The 20,192-nt window shown below is 33.6% G+C and overlaps 2 protein-coding genes across 2 annotated transcripts; one reads left to right on the forward strand and one right to left on the reverse strand.

Annotated features, from left to right (window-relative positions):
* Positions 1 to 1,715: 1,715 nt before the first annotated feature.
* Positions 1,716 to 3,809, forward strand: LOC113849983 (transcription factor TCP9). Its single transcript, XM_027480268.1, has one exon. It carries the CDS (start codon positions 1,821 to 1,823, stop codon positions 2,820 to 2,822), a length of 1,002 nt encoding a protein of 333 aa, XP_027336069.1. The 5' UTR covers positions 1,716 to 1,820; the 3' UTR covers positions 2,823 to 3,809.
* A 7,754-nt stretch (positions 3,810 to 11,563) lies between these two features.
* On the reverse strand, positions 11,564 to 19,308 carry LOC113849592 (phospholipase D beta 2-like). The gene is made up of 10 exons (XM_027479600.1): positions 17,414 to 19,308; positions 16,633 to 16,749; positions 16,112 to 16,306; positions 15,078 to 15,329; positions 14,904 to 14,972; positions 14,639 to 14,786; positions 13,933 to 14,081; positions 13,634 to 13,813; positions 13,079 to 13,276; positions 11,564 to 12,163 (listed from the first exon to the last, which is right to left on the reverse strand). The coding sequence occupies exons 1-10, from the start codon at positions 18,941 to 18,943 to the stop codon at positions 11,870 to 11,872; spliced, it is 3,132 nt and encodes a 1,043-aa protein (XP_027335401.1). The 5' UTR covers positions 18,944 to 19,308; the 3' UTR covers positions 11,564 to 11,869.
* Between the last annotated feature and the right edge of the window lie 884 nt (positions 19,309 to 20,192).

Here is a 20,192-nt window from a genome sequence, read left to right on the forward strand (position 1 = left end):
ATTCACAAAATGGGAGGGTCCCAAGTCCCAACCAGAGACCAATTCACAAAATGGCTGGGTCCCACCGTCCCACACCACTATTTTCTTCTATATGTGGTCCACTTTCAAAGCAACCCAGCAAGGTAATCGCCCTATTTTTGGGCCGTGGGGGCCCACCTCCAGGGAACGTCGAGAGCCAACCGTTCGATTCACAAATCAACTGGCTCCCACCTCGTCAGCGTACGGATGCATTGCAGTGCGCAGCCAGAGCCATACATGGCGGACTCACACTCATTTGGAAGATAAAGTGGGCCTACCTGTGTGGGCTGTGGCCCATGGGTACCATCCCAGCGTGCGCGCCGCTGCCTGTTGCCGCTACCACCACACACTCTATGGGCCCCAAACCCACCCCTCTCTTGCCAAATACTGGACCCACCCATCACTTTCTTCATCATCCATACCTCTATAGTCAGACAAACTATCACTCTTCACCTGTATTTTTCTCTTGCTTAATTATTTCTAAGGATTCATTTTAACTGAAAATTCCCTTGCTTTAGTTTTAAAAATCATTCATAGTTTGCAAATAAAATATAAAAATATATTTTGAAATAAAACCGTCTTTATAATTTTGAAAGATAGTAGAAACGTTTTGAACCATTAGTATGATGGGTGCTCTCTACAAAACACACATGCACGCAGCACACGCTCGTAGTATTGACTTTTGATTTCGGGTCTTCGTCATTGCCCAACTGTCTTTCATTATTTTGTTCTTTTTATTGTGTGTGTTTTTGTTTTCTTTCACTGAATATAATTTGCTTGACAAAAACCCTCTAAGACCAAAAGTGGAACAATTTGCTGCTCACTGTGACATGATGTCATTTCTTGTTTCTTCTTCTCAATCTTCTAAGGCAAAGGGAATTTCCCTCTGCTTAGGCGTCCATTTTTCATTTATTTTATCTGCTTTCACCAACTTCGTTCACATAACCTTATTTCATATGCCATCCGTTGTTTCGGCTAATTGTGTGGTTTTTCGTGTTTTAAAATCATTCTCTCGTGTTGTTGGCCATTTACATGTATGATTAATTAAATGCATTCACGCCTTTAAACTAGTGGTGGGTATGGGCAATGCCCTTCTTTTAAGATGTTGGGTACGTGTCTATTCCTTCCAAATCTATTTAAATGAGTGTTACTCCTACACTACCATCGTTTGCATGCAAATATTATTTATTCAAAACAATTCCAACTAGTCAGGGATCAATTATATATGTCTCACCTAGTGTTACGATTTTAACTCCCGTTTTTGTAATATTTACACACACATGAGATCATTCAGTATGTATGAGGTCCTATAAATAAATATTGATTTATCCAAATATAAAGTTTGTATATGTGAAAAAAGAATCATTTTCGTTATCCCCAAATAGTTTATACCATCATCAACTCATCATGCGAGAATCTTATCAAGTTCACTTCCATACTCTCTTTTTTTTTTCATTTTCTTTTAACGTTACCAAATAAGAGAAAAAGATTGACCAAAACTCCCCAAACGCAATCCCTTAAGATGGGACCCATCACGTGCAATAGTCATACTCTCGATGGGTCCAACAACGATCACCGTAGATTTCTTTCCATGTTAAAAATAATGGACGGTAGCATTACAAGGGCCCCATCACCTATTTACCTCTCTCTCTATGCAACAAAACGAACCCTCTCACTTCCTTTGCTATATATACATTCACACACGCACACTTCAACTCTCTCATTCCAAGCTAACACAAACATTATCTTTCTTCTCGTTACTATCTTTAAATTAATACTTCCTCCAACGTTGTTGTTCATTCATGGCAGAAGAACCTTCTCAAGACGTTGATCTCCGTTTGGGAGAACCCAAGGGACCCAAAGAGGAACCGGAGACGGAGGAGGGGTCGCCGTCGACGGCCGCAATACGCGTGATGCCGGTGGCGGTTCACGTGCCGGCAGGGATGTCCATGTCCATGCAAGTAAACAAAGCCTTGGCTCAGGCCCAAGCCCAAGCCCAACCACAGAAGAGGGCTTCCACCAAAGACCGTCACACTAAAGTAGAGGGCCGAGGCAGGAGGATCCGAATGCCCGCCACGTGTGCGGCCCGGATCTTTCAACTGACCCGAGAACTCGGTCATAAATCCGACGGCGAAACCATCCGGTGGCTCCTCGAACACGCCGAACCGGCCATCATCGCCGCCACCGGCACCGGCACCGTCCCCGCCATCGCTATGTCCGTTAACGGAACCCTGAAGATCCCAACCACTTCCCCTTCCTCAACCAACAACAACAATAACAATAACAACACCGACCCGGAACCCGGTGACCCACCCGAGAAGAAGAAACGTAAGCGACCCGCGAATAGTGCCTACGTGGACATAAACGACGCCGCCGTTTCGGTCTCGGCGGGGCTAACAACCTCGAACCAAAACGCAGCGACAATTCCCCAACAAAGCGCGATTCCGTTACCGCAAGGCATGGTCCCCATGTGGGCCATACCCTCAAACGCCGTCGTTCCAGCAGCAGGCGCGTTCTTCGTCGTTCCCCAAACGCCGTCGTTTCAGCACCAGCCTCAGTTCTTCACCATAGCTCGACCTATCTCCGCTTTCGTCTCCTCCATGGTCACACCCGTTCAACTCCAACCAACCTCCGCCTCAACAACAACCCCCTCCTCCACCGCTCCAGCGAGAGCCACCGTCATGGCTCCCACCACGACCGCGACCACGACAACCAGCACGACGCAGATGCTCAGAGATTTCTCCTTGGAGATTTACGACAAGCAAGAGCTTCAGTTCATGTCGCGCTCTTCTTCGAAGCATTGAGAGAGAGAGAGAGAAGAACGTTGAATCGGGTTGAGGTTGGGTGTGGTTACGACGTCGTTCGGAGAAAGCAAGAGCACGTGCCCACGTGACGTGGAATTAAAAATGGTGGGGACCACATGCGTGTGGGCGTGGGTCAACACCAAAAGTGGAGGGAGGGGAAAGAAGGTAGGTCCCACCCAGTGGTGGTGGTGCTGCTCCGTGGACCGTGCAAGGGGGGGAGCGGGGTACCAGTACTAATCTGCTAAGAAATTTTTTTTCCTATTCTAGGACCAATAATAATAACACCACTTAATTAGAATCACAATAACTTTATTATTGATTTTAAGTTCCCAATCCTGAAATTTATGTAAGTGTACTTTACTTAAGATCAGTGATAAATATCTTTTTTTATTTTATTCTTTTTCATTATTAATATTAGTACTTAGTTGTTTCTTTTCCTTGTTGGTGATGCTGAGGCTGGGTCCACCTCATCCCATGGTCATGCCAGGGACCCAAACACTGGACCCTACGGGACCGTTTTTGCACCGTTCTCGAGCCGGCCTTTTCAAAGTGGTCCCTCCCATGAATCCAGAGAGTCCTTAAGGACACGTGTCACCTCCTTGCTCGCTCACAGGTGGGGCACACCTTTTCAGTTTGACACGTGGGGCTTTTCCCGGGCCCACGTTGCTCTTTACTGGTTTTGCTTTGCTTGGCCCGAAGAAAACGTGAAGCAAGATCAAGATAAAGATATACATATATATATATACAGAATAAATGGTATCGGATGCGCAAAATCTTGTATATTAACTTTGTAGAGTTTTTCCCATCATGATAAAAAAAAAACTAACACATTGTATGAACCATGTGTGTAGAGTTGTTGTTGTTAGAGTTGGATCGTGTTATATTATTCTTCTTACTATGTTATGTATATGTATTGCCCCTTGAGGCTTTGGGTGCTAAGATTTTGCACCGTTCACAATAAATGAACATGTTTTGTAACGTCTTTTCTTTCATTTAATTTTTGGAAAATAGTTCATTTGACAATGATACATGATCAAAGGAATTGATTTCGGCTCCTCTGCCATTTTCTTAAATGCATGTTTATTTGAAAGCAAATTAAATTTTCTTATTTTTTTATAAAAATTTATCGTATTAAACATGAGTTCTGAGATGGGATGTGAGTGCATTGTTTCCTACATGTTGCTACTTGTACCGGTGACATATTCTCTCAAAGGGCACATTCTTCATACAATTGGAACTTGCGGATGCTGCTAAAAAATGATGATGTTAATTTGGGATTTTGGTTCCTTTTTGCCCATGAGAGAAAACAAACACAGGTGTTTCCTTTGTCTTTCTAGTGGCAGATAAGACCAAGTACTCCGATTAATTTTAGATAGAGACAGATAAACAAAGAATTTTATTTTTTTAATTGTTTTCCAAATTTGAGATATTTAGTGACATATTATGTAGTATTCGTGTTAATTTAGTTTTCCTTTTAATTAGCTAGAATATTTATCATTACCCTTTGTTTACCAAAAGAGCTTAAGGAAGTGATCAAGTCAAGTTTTAAAATTACTAAATGAATTCTCAATTTTTTTATGATATTTATGACGACATTAATGTCTGCGTATAAATCCGTGTACATTAGCTTATTTGGTAAACAAAATAAAAAAAAATTATTTTTTCCCAAAAAAAAGTTGATAATTTTTTTAAAGCTTTTGTCATGCATGCATTAAATGTGTGTTTAGTAAATATTTTTAAATTTGATAGAACTTAAAAAGATAATAATTTCAAAAAGTTATCTTAAAATTAAATTTTAATGTAAAGCACTAAAAGCTATCCAAGATTTACTTTTATTCTAAATTGATTTTAGAGTTAAATTTCTAGTTTAGACATAATGGCAACTCATGTTGACTGTGCTGAATAGGTGCATCTTGTTGAGTAAAGAAACTTTAAGAAAAAGAAAGAAAGAAATAATTCATTTGCATTCTTTATTTATAGAAAAAGCACATCACGTGAAAAAATTAATAATTAAACCTTTTTAAATATGTATATTTTGGCAAATTCGATGGTTTATTAAGCCTAAATTTGTTAAAAAGTTATAAATGTTGCAATGTTCTGTTACATATCCAATTACTCTTTCAGAAGTTAAAATATTTGTTTTGAGGACCCAGTTAGAAAATTGGTTTTTCATTAAAAAAATAAATCTTTTTCTTTTTAAATTAGTAACAATACAATTGTTTTTTAGGGTTATATACATATGGCACACTCTAGTAAAAATACTGCACTTTTTGCCTAGTTTACTTACTTCTAACTTAATTTTATTATTTTGTAATTTTTAAATTAAAAAAATTACTCAAATATCTAATATACAAAAAAAGAGAGAGTACATGTTATTATAGTAAAATAAAATAAAAATTATTTATAACATTTTTCTACCTCTTTTTCTTGAAATGTGTAACTTACATAAATAATACACTTTACTCTAAGAAATGCCATCCCAACATTCTTACATGATTGGGATTTGAAACTAGCAAACTAGCTGCAATAGAAAAATAATAACAATTTCTAGAGAAGTAAAGCTTTAGTGTATTTAGTTTGGGATAAGAAAGAACAAAAAAGATATACATTTTTTTTTTGTTTTAATTTCTATGAAAGTGACCTATGAGTATTAGAAAATTAATTTTGTCACAAGAGAATCATAATTTCAGCTTCTGTGGCATCTTTTTATTTTATCAGTTTGAGTGGGAAAGATGGTTTGTGCATTAAGAATCAGGTTTAAAAATTAAAAACATTAATTTGGGGAAGAAGCTGGGAATAGCACCATTAATAAATGGAACATCTTCATTCTTCTGCAGATTCCTTAACATTCTCAATTTTATATCTTAAATGTGGTCTATTTTTAGCCTAAAAAATAACTAAATTTTATATAATGTTTTTAATTATGCATCAAACACTTAGATATCTATCAACACTTTTTATTAGACCCACAGAAAAGGATGGCATTTGACGGTGCTTTAATAAAAAAAGTTCAAAAGGTAGATTTCATTTCTGTCAACTATTTTATTTTTTTTAAATAAAATCCGTAATAGTGACAGGAAATAGCATAATAATCAAGTAATGATAAGCATGAATAAGTACCACTCATTTTGGATTTTGATGCAGTATATACAATATTGATTTAAGTTCATTAAGTAATTTAATTTAATTTCATTTCATTTTTATATTATAAATTTGAATTTTTACTCTTAAGTAGAAAAAGTTTAAGATTAACTTGCACATATAATTAGAAGTTACACGAGTTTTTATTAATATCTAATATTCCATGTTTGTTTTTCAAACATTGTTACTTAAATTTAATCAATTTTAATTTATATTTAAATTTCAAAATTTGACACATTATATCAAATTAAGTTGTAAACATTTAATTTCTTTTAAGAAAAGTTTTCTTTAAACTTTATACATGTAAAAAAATATGTACCGAAGGAGTTAGCTTTATTATCATGTGGAATTTTTCTAGTGGAGGAAGATTAGTTCCTACAGAGAATTCTAATCAGAGTAACATATCTATGTAAAAACAAACACAAAACTACAACATTCACTCAATGTTAACCAATGATCTATAATTTGCTTTTACTTTATACTATTGTTGTGTAAATATAATATTATACTTTATAATTTCTGTAATTATGATCAAAGTAATAATGTCATGTAAAACAATAAATTCAAAAATAATATGTAAATGAAGTTGAGACCGACGTAAGAGAAAAGATGAAATATTTATTTTAAAAGGTGAATTGAAGTTTATGACTTAAGTTTAATTGTTAAACAGGAAAATTATAGAGATAAGAGGTTTAGAGAAAATATGAATCATATGTTGTTGTAAAAATGTGATGATGACAAGAAATATAGTGTATAATTTACTTATTATTATATTTATTAATTTTTTTATTGCAGATTAGTGATTTGGAGTTAGATTTAGTATAAGTCCTACGCAAGATTAGGTAAGTACACCGAGAAAAGCAGCGGTATTTATTTAGCATTTATTGAAGATAAAAACATATTGCATCTTTTTTCTCATTGTGGTATCTTCATAAAACTATAATACATGATGTTTGAATAGTTCAATGTCAATTTATGTTTGTCTAAAAATTTGCACGAAACGTTACTAAGCATTTGTGAAATCTAATGTGAAAAAAAAAAGGAAGAAAATTGTATAGTATGATTTGTGGTAGTGTGTCAAATATTAGTAAAATGTTTGATTTTATTAAGTATCGTTTTTAGAAGTGTCTGCGGTGAAATTTCTAATAAGATTAATTATGTATGTGAATTGGATGAATATCCCTTAATATATATTGTTAATTTCTTCTAGAGTTATAATGAGTTAGAGTATTTCTTGTACTCTAAATTTATCCTTAATAAAATATTGATATTTAAAATAAAAATTTTGAGTAATAAAAAATGTTCATTAAATAAACAGTTAAACTTCAAAATTAAAATTTAATGAATAAATCAAACATTTTTGAGATAAAACCTGACCCAAATACCATGAAACAAGACAGAATTTCCTTCTTTAAATTTCTTGACATACAATTTGTCTTACGTTAACCTGCAACACTAAAGATAATTAGGTGTACTGGCCCTCTCATTTTGCAGCATTCACTTCATGCTCGAAACAATAAATGGTTGACCAAATTGCAAAGTTGAAAATTGAATTACAATTTTTTAATATGTATTTAATGAACTATAATAAAAGTTATAATAATAAACTTTTATTAAAAAATTATAAGATATTATTATATTTAATATATTATTTTTAGACAATTAGGAATGAGTGGAAACATGTAATTTAAATAAATTTTATCTCTTAGATAGATGAAATTTACTTAAATTAGGTCATTTGTCAAATTATATCACAGTCACCAAACAAAATTAAAAATTATTTTTATTTTTAATTTATACTATGATAAATAATTAACTATAATTATTAAATTTTCATAATTTGTTTGAAATAAGTTGAAAAAATTGAATTTTTATCTTTCAAGATTTATTTGTCATTGAAGAAAGGTCAGTAGTATTTATTATAAAATTATATTCATTAATTTATTAATTAATGAGGTTTTAATTAATTTATTAAATATATAATAAATACAAACATACAAATTAATAAGATAATTTATGTTTATTTAATTAATATATCATCATCCTAATAAGTAAATTAATTAATTAATATTTATTTAACAATTATAATTAATCATTTATTATAATATAAAATAAAAATAAAAATAATTTTAAATTATCTCGTATCATAATCGTTGAACAATGTGAAACATGACCTAAGCAAGTTTTACTTTCTAAAGATATCAATTAATATTATTTTAATAATTTATTTTTTAAAATATATTAAAAAATTAAATAAGTTCATAAAATTTTAAATTTATCAAAATGGTATAATTTATCATATCTTTATAATTAAGAGAGTTTAATACTCTCTTACGTAAAAAAATCTTGACCGATAATTTTAGATTGACAAATAATGAAAGTAATTTAGTAAAAAACATATTAATATTTTTTATCTTTAAAATATTAAAAAAATTATAACAATTAATTTAATACTTTCTCAAATTTATAGTACTACAATAAATATCTTTAATTATTAGTTGAAAAGTTTTTATTAAATAAAATAATATTATAAAATTTAAAATAAAAATAAAATAAATAAATATTAAATTTTAAATAATTTATCTATACATGTTTAAATTGTTTAAAAATTGATAATATAAAATACTTTAATAGTTAAATTAATTAATTTTATATTTTATAAAATGTTATTAAAAGATGGAAGTATATAAATTCAACATCACAATAAATAAATTATGAGTAAAAAAATGATAAAATTATTGATTTATTATGAGAGAAAATAGAAATAGGAGCGGGACCCAAAGAAGAAAGACTTAATGAGCAGAGGGATGTGTGGGTGGGGCCTAGTGGCCTAACACAAAGTGGACCCCTACGTTAGGAAAGGTAGCAGCAGATAATGAACGGACAGGATCATCTCCAATTCCATAGTATCAAATGATTGACATTTTATTCATTACATCTTCTTTGTTGTTGGGAATCTATTCTGGCAGACAGTGGATATCTTGCACAAGTGACAATTCCCACCTTCAACCCTCTCTTATTCTTCTCTACACAAATCACATTTCTTCAAATTCTAACACTAATTCAATTCAAAGCTCATCCATTCTAAGAGTAACTTTGTACTTTCACCCAAAAGCTCCTCCTTTTTCATTAGCCCACTGTATTACACTCACCCAGTTCAACCAATGTGATTAAGTTTGTTAAAATGTAAGTTTTAGACTTAAACTATAAGTCTCAATTTATTTTTTTGTGGAGTTTGAAAGTTTTTATTTTATTTAAGTACATAAAATATGAATTCTAGTGGAGTTTGAAATTTATTTTATATTCTAAATAAAAGATAAATTTTTAAACTCAATCTAATAGAATGCAAAGCTTTAATCGGATTAGTTTGAACTGGGTCAAGTAATTTGTTTTGTCCCTTATAATAACTATTTTTTTAAATTGTTCCTTTTAGTTAAATATTCTCTCATTATTTTTAAATTGTTCCTTAAAGTTGCTCTTATCCAACAACTAAAGTATTTTTATTTTTGAAATTTTTTACAAAAGCACCAGTATTGAGATATCACATTGAATATTCACTAAATGCAAGTCTAGTCGAATAAAACTAAACGACAAAATCCTATGCAAAGGGAGTTTTTCTTTTAAACATAAGAGGGAGTTAGTTAAAACTTTAAAGTCCTAGCTAGCTGCCCATTTTGCCAGCAAGAGCTAGGAACAGTACAACACACTCTTAATTGTTCTTAGACCGAACCAATTTGGTATGCCTCAGATCTGCAATTGCTTCCAAAGGGGCAGAACACAAATTAATTTGGCGTTTGACTGTTTGATCGGCTAAAATATTACAGATTTTTGTTTGTTGGGTCAGTGGCCTAAATTGCATGAATACAAGCACAAGTATAGAGTAACAGTATCTACAAAAAAATTTAAATCTTCGGTATGTGGCAAAATATATCATGTAGAACTATTAGAAAAAGGCATAATAAAGTAATTAAATTACCAGATAGATATATATTTTATAACATTTCACTTTCAGTTAGCAATATTTAAAAATATAAAACACTCATAAGATTGAAAGAGTGAAATAGCAATGTTTCAATTAGTATCAAAGTAAACAATTCAACAACTGATTTATGTCTTGCATGGTGGTACTGGTATAGTCTTAATTGAGCATTGGGTAAGCACTAATATAATATATAGGCATAAGTATAAGAACCATTCAGAATACCATGTATGGTTAATTGCTAACATATCACATGCAGACACCAGATTATCCTTTCACACAGAACTATAGTCAGACCAGAAAGTTGATCTCCACTTTCAAATTGTGCCTATAAGTTCAACTGTGATGTCTTGCTATAGCAAACATTGTCAGGGTGCAATAACGGTGGTGATAAGAGACCACATGAATGATCCTTTATTAGTGGAACATGCTTGAAAATATTTTGGCTAATTCAATTTATGTGGGAAGAGATGCTCAAGTTCTGACACAAACAATCCTTACATTTTTCCCAAAAATTTTATAACATAAGATAATCAAAACCTCTGCCATATGCTAGAGGGGTCACAAATCCTTCAGGAATATAGAGGCAATTATTCAATATCTGCAAATGAGAACACTTGTATTGCCTTTGAAGATTAGTCTTGCAATTGGTTGTTTCATATAAATTTAATAGAATGGCCCATGTGGTAGCAGAGAATAATATGCTGGAAAATTTGCAGCCACTAGATTGGTCACGGTATCTTCTTCACAAAGTTTCAATATCAGGGAAATCATAGCAAAAAAGACCCTAAAGTTAATATTGGTCATGTGGCACTCTCTGTTCTTACCCAAAACACTATAGAATGAAGTGTGGCCCATCTTGGTGGATGAACTTTGGGTCCATGATGGAGATCTAGATGCTAGTAATACTAATTTGTAAGGTTATATAACCCATAGTTCAAGAATTGTGATTACTGATGCATTTCTCAAATCAAGAAACAGGTAATACTGATACATCACTGGAGGAGTGACCCTTATCAAAGATTCCAAATCTGCTGTTGAGCCTTCAGACCAAGATTTTTATTTTTGTACTGTTGAAATTGCAAACTAAAACTCATTCCTTGAGCTTAATGGAGTTAGCATTGTTTTGAACATATCAATTCTTAATGCATAGAATTTGGATTGATTAATCCGAGTCAGCAGGTTTTGCAAGTGTTTTTTTACTTGGGAAAGAATATCAGCATTCTTTTAGGAAGTAAAATAGAACTCCAATGGCAATTGATTTGTGTCTCATGCTTCTAGCTTGAATGATTATGTATGCTCATTGTCACGGGAATCTGAATTCCTTATTGTGAAGTAGAAGATGCAAAACCATAATAAAACCAGAGAAATATGCAATTTTTATACTCTTTAAGAGAAAGAAAGTGAAGTGTGAGATAAAATTGAGAGATGTGAAGGAGAACGATGTAAAGAAGGGTAAAAATTATGTTAGAATAATTTAACTTGTAATCACTAAAAATCGATGATATAACAAAATTCAGATTAGGAGTTCAGGCAGGGAATGGTTCCATACCAAACTTAGGATTATTTGTTTTACAATAAAAAAAATTATCACTTTCTTAAAAAGAGCACATACTCTAATAAAAATACGTGATTCAGATTAAGTTTAACAAAATCAATTATCAAAAGGTTTACAATTTTACAATACATGATGTTCCCGGTAGTATGGTAGCCTGATAGACAGAGGAGTTTGGGGTGACAATCTGGAGTAAGTCTGGTGTGTATACAAAGAAGAAAGGAAAGGAGCAACCTTAAACGATAATTTTATTTCTATACACTGGACCTGGTGTTTTTTCAACTATCTTATATTTCAAAATTGTATAACTTGTATTTTGTTATTTACGTTCATCCTATCCTAATGGCAAGCAATGTGAATGTAAACAAATAATCAAATGGTTAAATTCTCCTGAATGGCAATAAATGATCCTACTATCTTTCCTCCTACATCTGGGAACTCTTCATGGCCAGGAAGGGGTCTAACCTTACCCTTCCGATCAACCTCGACTGGGTACTTGAGCAGATGACCTCTCATCTCTGTTATATCATTTGCAGAAAATTGTTTCCAGTTATGTTCACCCATTGTTCTAACCCTTCTCACACATTCCAGGCTCTCTGGTTGTAAGAAGCAGTCTTCAATTGTACCAGTATGTTCTGCCCAAAGTGACATCCTATATCCGTGGATCTACACAGTTTAGTTTCACAAAGAATTGCAGTCAGTTCAGGAAATGTGTTAATATTACTAAAACGTGAAAATAAGATAGCATGAAAACAGTGTTGTAGCTATTCACAATCCATATTCTTTCACAAAAAATACATATTAGTAAACCAGAAGCTAAATTCATAACTTCTAGGGCCTTAAAAGTAATGCTGATAAATGAATATTTGTATTACAGGGAATTAGAAAAACCAAAATAAAATCCAAGATATTGGCTGTGGCTTGATGGTCATAAAGGCCTGGTAACCCGGATTTGACTACTCTACAGTAAAGGGTAACATTTCAGACTCTAAATTGCTGAGCTGTAACTGTTGAGCCATATTAAACCAGTTAATAAAAATAGACCTTTAGAAAAAAATTTTAAAAAAAAAGGAGCACATATTCAAAAAACCTAATACGGTACCAAAGTCTAGGTAAAAAAAATGAAATGCTCAATTTTTTTTAAGAAGGTCAATCCAAACTAGTAAAAAAAAAGAGACCTGTGGCATTAGAAAAAAAAAAAATTCAAGTAAGCGGAGCACAAGTCCAGGTAGAGGCCCAAACTATTTTAATTGAACTCGAGGGAAAGTATTAAGATAATTAAGTCCTCCATTGCTACGTTAGCAACAAATTAAAAATTATATAAGCAAGATGGTCATGAGCTTAAATGATCCAAGTTATTTTAGAAATACAAGTCACTCAAGCTTATAGTCCATCTTTTCCCTCAATCTTGGATCGGGTTCACATTCAAAATCTTAATAACCCAAAAATCAAAGGAATGGATTTTAACAACTGTATAATTTGTTATACATGTGCTTGTAATTGATCACAACTTTAGCTAATGATTTTCAAATCAACAGATATCACAAAGGCTTCTTAAGCAAAGATGAGAAGCCAATTTACCTCTCCCCGTGGATAACAGTGATTCCTTGCCCAGGTATAACGGGGTTGGTAGGCTCCCATTGCAATTTCAGTGTCCCTTGTTCCGTCCATGGAGCGCTGGTTGATGTTTGCAGACCCCAATATAACATATTCATCATCAACTATCATGCCTTTTGAATGAACATAAATCATGAAACGTCGATTATTTCTGCTAATTGCCTGGACAAAGAGTACCAGCACACAAGTTTACAAATACATTTACTAAATGGAGATTGCATGCCACAAAGCAAAGGATTAAGAAGCTTATAATAACAGTCAGAACACTTGTTCTACTGATAAGCCATGCATCACACAAATTAAAGTAAATTAAGACACTTGGCTACAGAGTCGCAGGGAGCAATTTACATGCTAACAAAATAATGATATATCTGGAAGCACCATTTTTTTTTTCATTGGCACTAGATATCTATAATTTTACATGGATTCACTGCTTCAACGGAGGTTTATGGCATTATGACAGCAGAAAAATGTAACTGGGAAGGGAACAACATGGGATGGGAAGCATAGAATTCATACTTGTGGACTATTTGCTGGAGGAGGGGTTCCAGACACAGTGATATTCTCATGCATATCTACAGCCTCCCGATTACCAAGACAGAAGAAGTTCAAATAGTCTTGCGGAGAGAAAGCTGCCTCAAGCCCAACTTCAACCAAAGCCTTGTAAATTGTCTCGTACATCATTTGCATTGTTTTATTCTGAAATATTTTAAGAAAAAATACATATTGAGAAATGTTAGAATAATATGAAAGTTTAATCAAATTCTTGTCAGATGAAAAAAATTAGCCTCTATATTGTATTGTGAGTTGAAGCATACCTGCCAAAATAGAATTCTTTGGGTGGCAGCCCCTGTTGGAACACCCTCTGGCCACATTGGAATTACGATATACACTGCAAATCGCTCATTTGCCCTTATCTTTTCAGCAATCTTCAGTGCAATTTCCATAGGAATTAAATTATTGGCACCTGCAAAAAACGTGGGAGTTTTGACATTAAAAGCAGATATTTGAAATAAATCTAATTAACCACATTAGTTATTCATCTTCACCCAGTAAGTGATAGAGAAAAGTCACTACGAATGTCTAGCAGTGAGGAGTTCAGGTAGTTTGCAAGAGGTCATTGGATAAAACCTCCTTGCCATCAATGTAGCCAAAGAAAAAGAACACAAAGAAATATAGTTGATGGATGAAGCTTATTATGAAGGTCTAAAATACAATTCCAAAATGTTAAATCCTCAACTATTAGCTTTTAAAGGGAGTTGCAGGATTTATATTTGTGTAATCTTTGCCTAGAAACAGTTTAGCAATATGAAATACGATGTATCAGACTATCAGCTATACCATACTGATATGTATTGATATATATAAAATGCATAAAATAACATACACCATAGATTTGAAAGGAAATGATCTATTTTCCATTATACAATTTCTAGGTCAATCAATTTAATTAGTAAAATATAAATTTATATTGAATTCTTGAAGGAACAAACAACACATGTTCAGAAAAAAGGAGGTCCGTACCAAGGTCTTTATGTTGATTCCAGTTATAAGAAGACCCAATGAAATATTGATTCTCTATATATATGTAATGTTGTGCAGCTCGAATGGCCTTCACATATGCATTATGTATGCTCATGTCAATCAGCACATTCTTCCCACATACTAGGTTCTGTAAAAACACAGCAACATTTAACATTCCCTTCGTCACACATAAGGTGGCTCATGTTGATTGATTAAATCTACCACGAGAAGAGAAAATTTAGAAACATTAAAATCTTTAATTCACCATGCTTGATGCATTTTTTGCCTCCTCTGAAAATCCATCAACAGAATTTGAATCAATTGAACGGAATATCTGAATTGGAAAAGATAATCAATAGTTTCCTTTAACTAGTGTAAATGAAAAAGATAAATTGCTTCTAGAAATTCTAGAATCTACTCAGTATAATTGATTAAATACCTGAACATGCCATGCTTCAGGATTATCATCACCAACAACACTAGGAGCATTATATGCACTGATAATATCTTGAATTCTATCTAGCTTTAGTAGTGCATCATCATATGAACTCTTCAGCTTTTTAATCCCTTTAGGTTTTGCAGCTCTTAACCATCGCTCCTCAAAGTTGGTCAAAACATCATAAGCTGCTGGACCATCAATTTTAGAATGTAAGTCATGCCATGGCTCCCTTGGACAACCACCAGTATTACCCTGTCATTCAATAATCCACAAGATCAGAACAAATTGGTCTTCTTGATTCAAATTTTGTTTCAAAATTGAAGCTTATTGGTTCCAATCTACTTAATTCCATTATATTTAAGTTGCTTGATTCTAAAGCTAAAATAGGAGAACATCTCTGTCAAAAATTTGCAGGAAAATTTTACATGTGCTTGAAATACGGAATAATATTTTACATTCAAAGGGGCAGCTGGAAAGCAATAGCATCTTATAAAATGGGTTATAGATGTTGCAGGCAAAGCTAGTTTGACAATTCAAAATATGCTAAAATGAACAACCTCATGAAATTCAGTTCAAAATAATCTCTTAAATCTTCCTTATACAAGAATATGGAAATATTTCTTTGTTGTCCTTTGAATTCCTCTAGAACTACTAAAACTTGGGAGTTATATACTTTTGTGGCTTTATTCTACTTACACTGACTGGAAAAATCTAGTGATCAATATCATGCAGCCTGTTGAATTATAGGAGGAAGAGAGAAATAGAGAGCTGGATAGTCTTAGACAGAAATATATATTATCCATTAGAGATGTGGTAAGGTTATGCAAGACATCCGTATGCAGCTATAGGCTCTTAATAGACTTACTGGAGATTATTTCCGTGGTTAATATTAATTGAGTGCAACTTCCTAAACACTGATATGCATCAGTAGTAAATGCATTTATTGTGTGATACATGAAAATACTATTTCCTAGGTGCATTAACTAATACTATTTCCAACACAACCAAATGAAAGTCTGAAAACAAGAGATTACTGTGAAAGTAGGGTTGTGGTAGTCATCCTTATGCAGCGTCTGCAGCGTCCTGAAGAGAGGATGGTGAGGAGTATCATATCGCCCGTCACACAAATCAAGTCCACCAACAAATGCTACAATTTTTCTTTTGTTATTTCCAGCATCAGCATCCACAATTACAGTTTTCTGATGATGTGTATATATTGTTTCAACTTCCTGATAATTAAAAGAAGAAAATTAAAGCAGAAGCAGCAGAACTCTACAACTGAAACTATAAAAGTATGCAAAAACGAATTTAGAGATCCAATGAAAATAAGTAGATTTAGTAACAGCTGGTAAAACTGAACCATGTCACAAATTCTAACATTCATGATAAAAAGTTAGGAAAGCTACCAATGAAATCACCCAATTGGTAGCAATATGTGCATCATAAAGTATACCAAATTGGGAAAAGGAGAACATCATTCAAAATCTTAGTTCACAGAGTCAAGGAATGAAGTAAATAACAAATTTCAATAAGTAAAGTCACTGTCAAACCAAACCTTTTGTTTTGCCCAGCTATGTCGTTTTCCTGCAATGCGAGGACAAAGCAGCACTTGTACAGAAGAGTGCTTGAAAAATCGTCGTGTTTCCTCATCATGAGTTGCCATGACCCCATCCTGAATGTAAAGCAAAAGAGTTTTGCATATTTAAAACAAAAGAGTAAATCATATCCACAAATATTAAAAAAACAACTAAAAGAAAAATTCATTCAAGTCTCTTAATCTTACGTGGTGTAAAGGAAACTTTATCTATCATACTATAAAATTTATTAACACGGGACAAAGGAATGGCTTTGCTAGGTCACATACAACATCAAAATAATCATTCAGACAAGAGTTAACTATTGTTGGTCATGACAGATTATAGGCAGATAATTCTAGACGGGGAAAAGTTCACAAGCCAAGAAATAAGAAGTTCCAAATTTAACTGTAAACAAAATTTGGTTTGAAGAAAGCTCTGATTTATTTAGGGCAATTGTCAAGCCATTGGAAATACAAAAACAGAGTTTTTTTAGGAGGCACTGAACTAGTAACCTCACTCACCCTTATTTAAATATACAGTTGATTCCTGAACAATTAGTGCCAAGTTTCTGTTTGCAACTGCTTTTTTTTTTTTTTTTTCCATTATTAATTTCAAAAGTTTTAACAATGAACAAAGTTCCCAAAGAATTAGAATCACACACTTATGACAAAAACATGCAGCAGTTGCAGACCAATTCCTACCAGCCCTACCAAAAACCAAAATGCAGTAATAGGTAACATAAAAAATAGCATTACTAACTGTTCTGTAACCGAGAATGCTTCTTGACGTAGGGTCATCCCAAACAAGGAGAAGCACTCTAACTCCCTCCTGTGACTTGGACCTCAAAAGATCACCCAGGGTGAAATTTAATGCCCGCCTTTCGTCCCTTACCAACCTAACTTTGTGCCACACTGACCAACCGGTAATGTAAACCAACCATTTAGCACGACTTATGGCATCAAATATGTCATGCCAACACTTTCCATGACCATAATACATGCCATTGTCAAGCATCACATTAGGGAGGCAACCGTCCGGAACATGAGCATCCTGATAAAGAGTTACAGTTCCACCTTTCCTCAATGGAAAATACGTCCCAGGAACGCCACTGTAGTCAGGGCCTGCTCCAATTCCTTGATGATAAATGCTCAGTTTCTCCATTGGAATGTACTGAATGGATACAGTCAAGACAGCACCTGGCTTACAAGGCTTCCCATTGTTATTCAGGATAGGGTAGGTCCCTTGTATTTTTTCTCCTGAGTATATTTGCTCCAGAGGAATTGCCACTGTGCCAATGAGCTGTGAACCCACCACATCACTGTCCTTAACAACAAAGTGTACTTCAGCAGCATGATGTGCAACAGGAACAAAGAAATGCTGCTCCCACACAGGGTTCTCACTGTTGCTAATCACAAAAGTTCTCCCAATCACAGCATTTGACACAGAGATTGCCACATAAGGATCACTAGTGATCTTCCGGCTCACTGATCCTTCAATCTTGTTGTTCACATTACCAGGTAATCTACCAAACATATCCCCCAAAGTCTTATGAAACATGTCCATATTTGGAAGATTTTTGGCTCCATGAATCCAAATATCAAAATTTCCATGCAGCAGCAAAACCCTTAGTGACCCTTTGTTCTGAGCTGGCACAATCTGCAAACCCTGACTATGCACTGAATCATCAGCATAAACTGAAGGGTAAGAAGGATACCCGCGATCCGAACCCGAGAAGGAGCTACTAGAATAACCATCAAACTCATCTTTCTTCTCTTGATCTGGAGCTGAAATTGAATGTGTCAATGGAGGTGCACTAGGGAGATTATCAGACACCCTAACATTACTCATAAGATCATCCAAAGGAGGGTAAGCAGAACTCTGCGGAGGGTTAAAACTATCACTAGTCTGGTAAGGGTAACCATAAGAATGAGGTGGTTGAGGCCTTGGAAAGTCTAAGGATCCATCTGAAGGGTTCGATGGAGGAGGTGGAGGTGGAGGTGGTGGTGGTGGGTAGGAATAGTCAATGTTGCTAGAATAAGGGGCTGAGGAGGGTGGTGGTGGTGGGTAGGAATAGTCAATGTTGCTAGAATAAGGGGCTGAGGAGGGTGGAGGGTAGGTGTAGTTGAAAGATTGTGAAGGATTGGGTGCATGTGCATATGGATTTGGATTTGGATATGGATATGGATATGGATATGGTGGAGGTGCATGTGATTCAGGAGGAGGGTATGGAGGAGTGTATCCAGGGTTTGGATACCCATATGGAGGTGGTGAAGACCCATAATTGTCCATTAATCACAACTCAGAATTGAATTCTCAGTTCAACACTGGATGATTCAAAGCTATTCAAGATTCAATCTTTCATTCAAAGGTTCACGGAAAACATACCCCAAATAGAATTGTAACAAATGGGATTAATTGTACACGACAGAACAAAAGAGAGAATAAAACTTTGACTGATCGCATGCAAAAATGAAGAATATGAAAGATGGGTATTAGATAGAATGAAGGATCTCAGCTGAAAGAGAAGATTTTTATGAGGTAAAAGAGAGAAAGGTTTATCAATGGGAATGGGAATGGATCTGTCGCTTTTACACAGAACATAAGAGTTCTTCAGCTTGGTTTTGCTGACGACGTGCACCAAGTTAATGCGGAACACCGGCATTTACGGGTCTCATCTCTTAATGTAAGTGTTGAAGGATTACCAAAGATAATTTTAATTACTAGTTCATTATTTAAACTTTACTTGTCAAATGCTTACCAAGGTCAAAGGCTATTCATTTTTTAACAAAATTTACTTGTTATTTTATAGATATTACTAATGATGTAAGGCAGAATTTTGGTATTATTTTGTAAATATTATCAATATGGTTTATCAATAAACAAAGAATTTTATTTTAATAAATAACTTACATCTAATATTATGCAAAATTTTAATTATGATTAATCAACACCTAAAAAGTCATACCTAAGTCTTGCCCTTTATTTTATCAAATTAAACTATATAGTTGATTAAAACTTTTTATGAACTTAATGTATATATTAATGAGTTAAATAAGTTAAGTTAAATTTTTATATTTTAAAACTAAAGATGAAAATGTATCGAAGCAGCCGGTTACCCAGTGATTGATTTGCACAACAAACACGGCTGGCAAGAGAAAGAAAGAAAAAGAAATGATTACGATAGAAAAAGAAACAATTGAATTTGATTTGGTTTTTGTTTGGACATGGAAAAGTGAAATGTCTTCTTCTATGGCAATTAGTCAAAACCCAACAGCCTCGGAAGTCTTAACAACGGAAACAACGTCCTACAACGATACGGCATCAATAGTTTAGTTGTTACCATTTGTTAAGCAATTCAATTAGATTCTTCTAAGACGTGTTCATTCTATGTTTATGACTCCAAGTAACCGTGTGATTAAATTTTAGTATCTTATTATGTTACCTATTTAAATTTAAATTTATATCAAAATTGAAGAATGTGAAATTTCATACCATCTTTCTTCATATCTTATATACAAGTAAAGTTTAAATACTTTTA

Source organism: Abrus precatorius, unplaced genomic scaffold (genome assembly GCF_003935025.1).
Source record: "Abrus precatorius isolate BTA unplaced genomic scaffold, Abrus_2018 Scaffold9, whole genome shotgun sequence".
NCBI lineage: Eukaryota > Viridiplantae > Streptophyta > Magnoliopsida > Fabales > Fabaceae > Abrus > Abrus precatorius.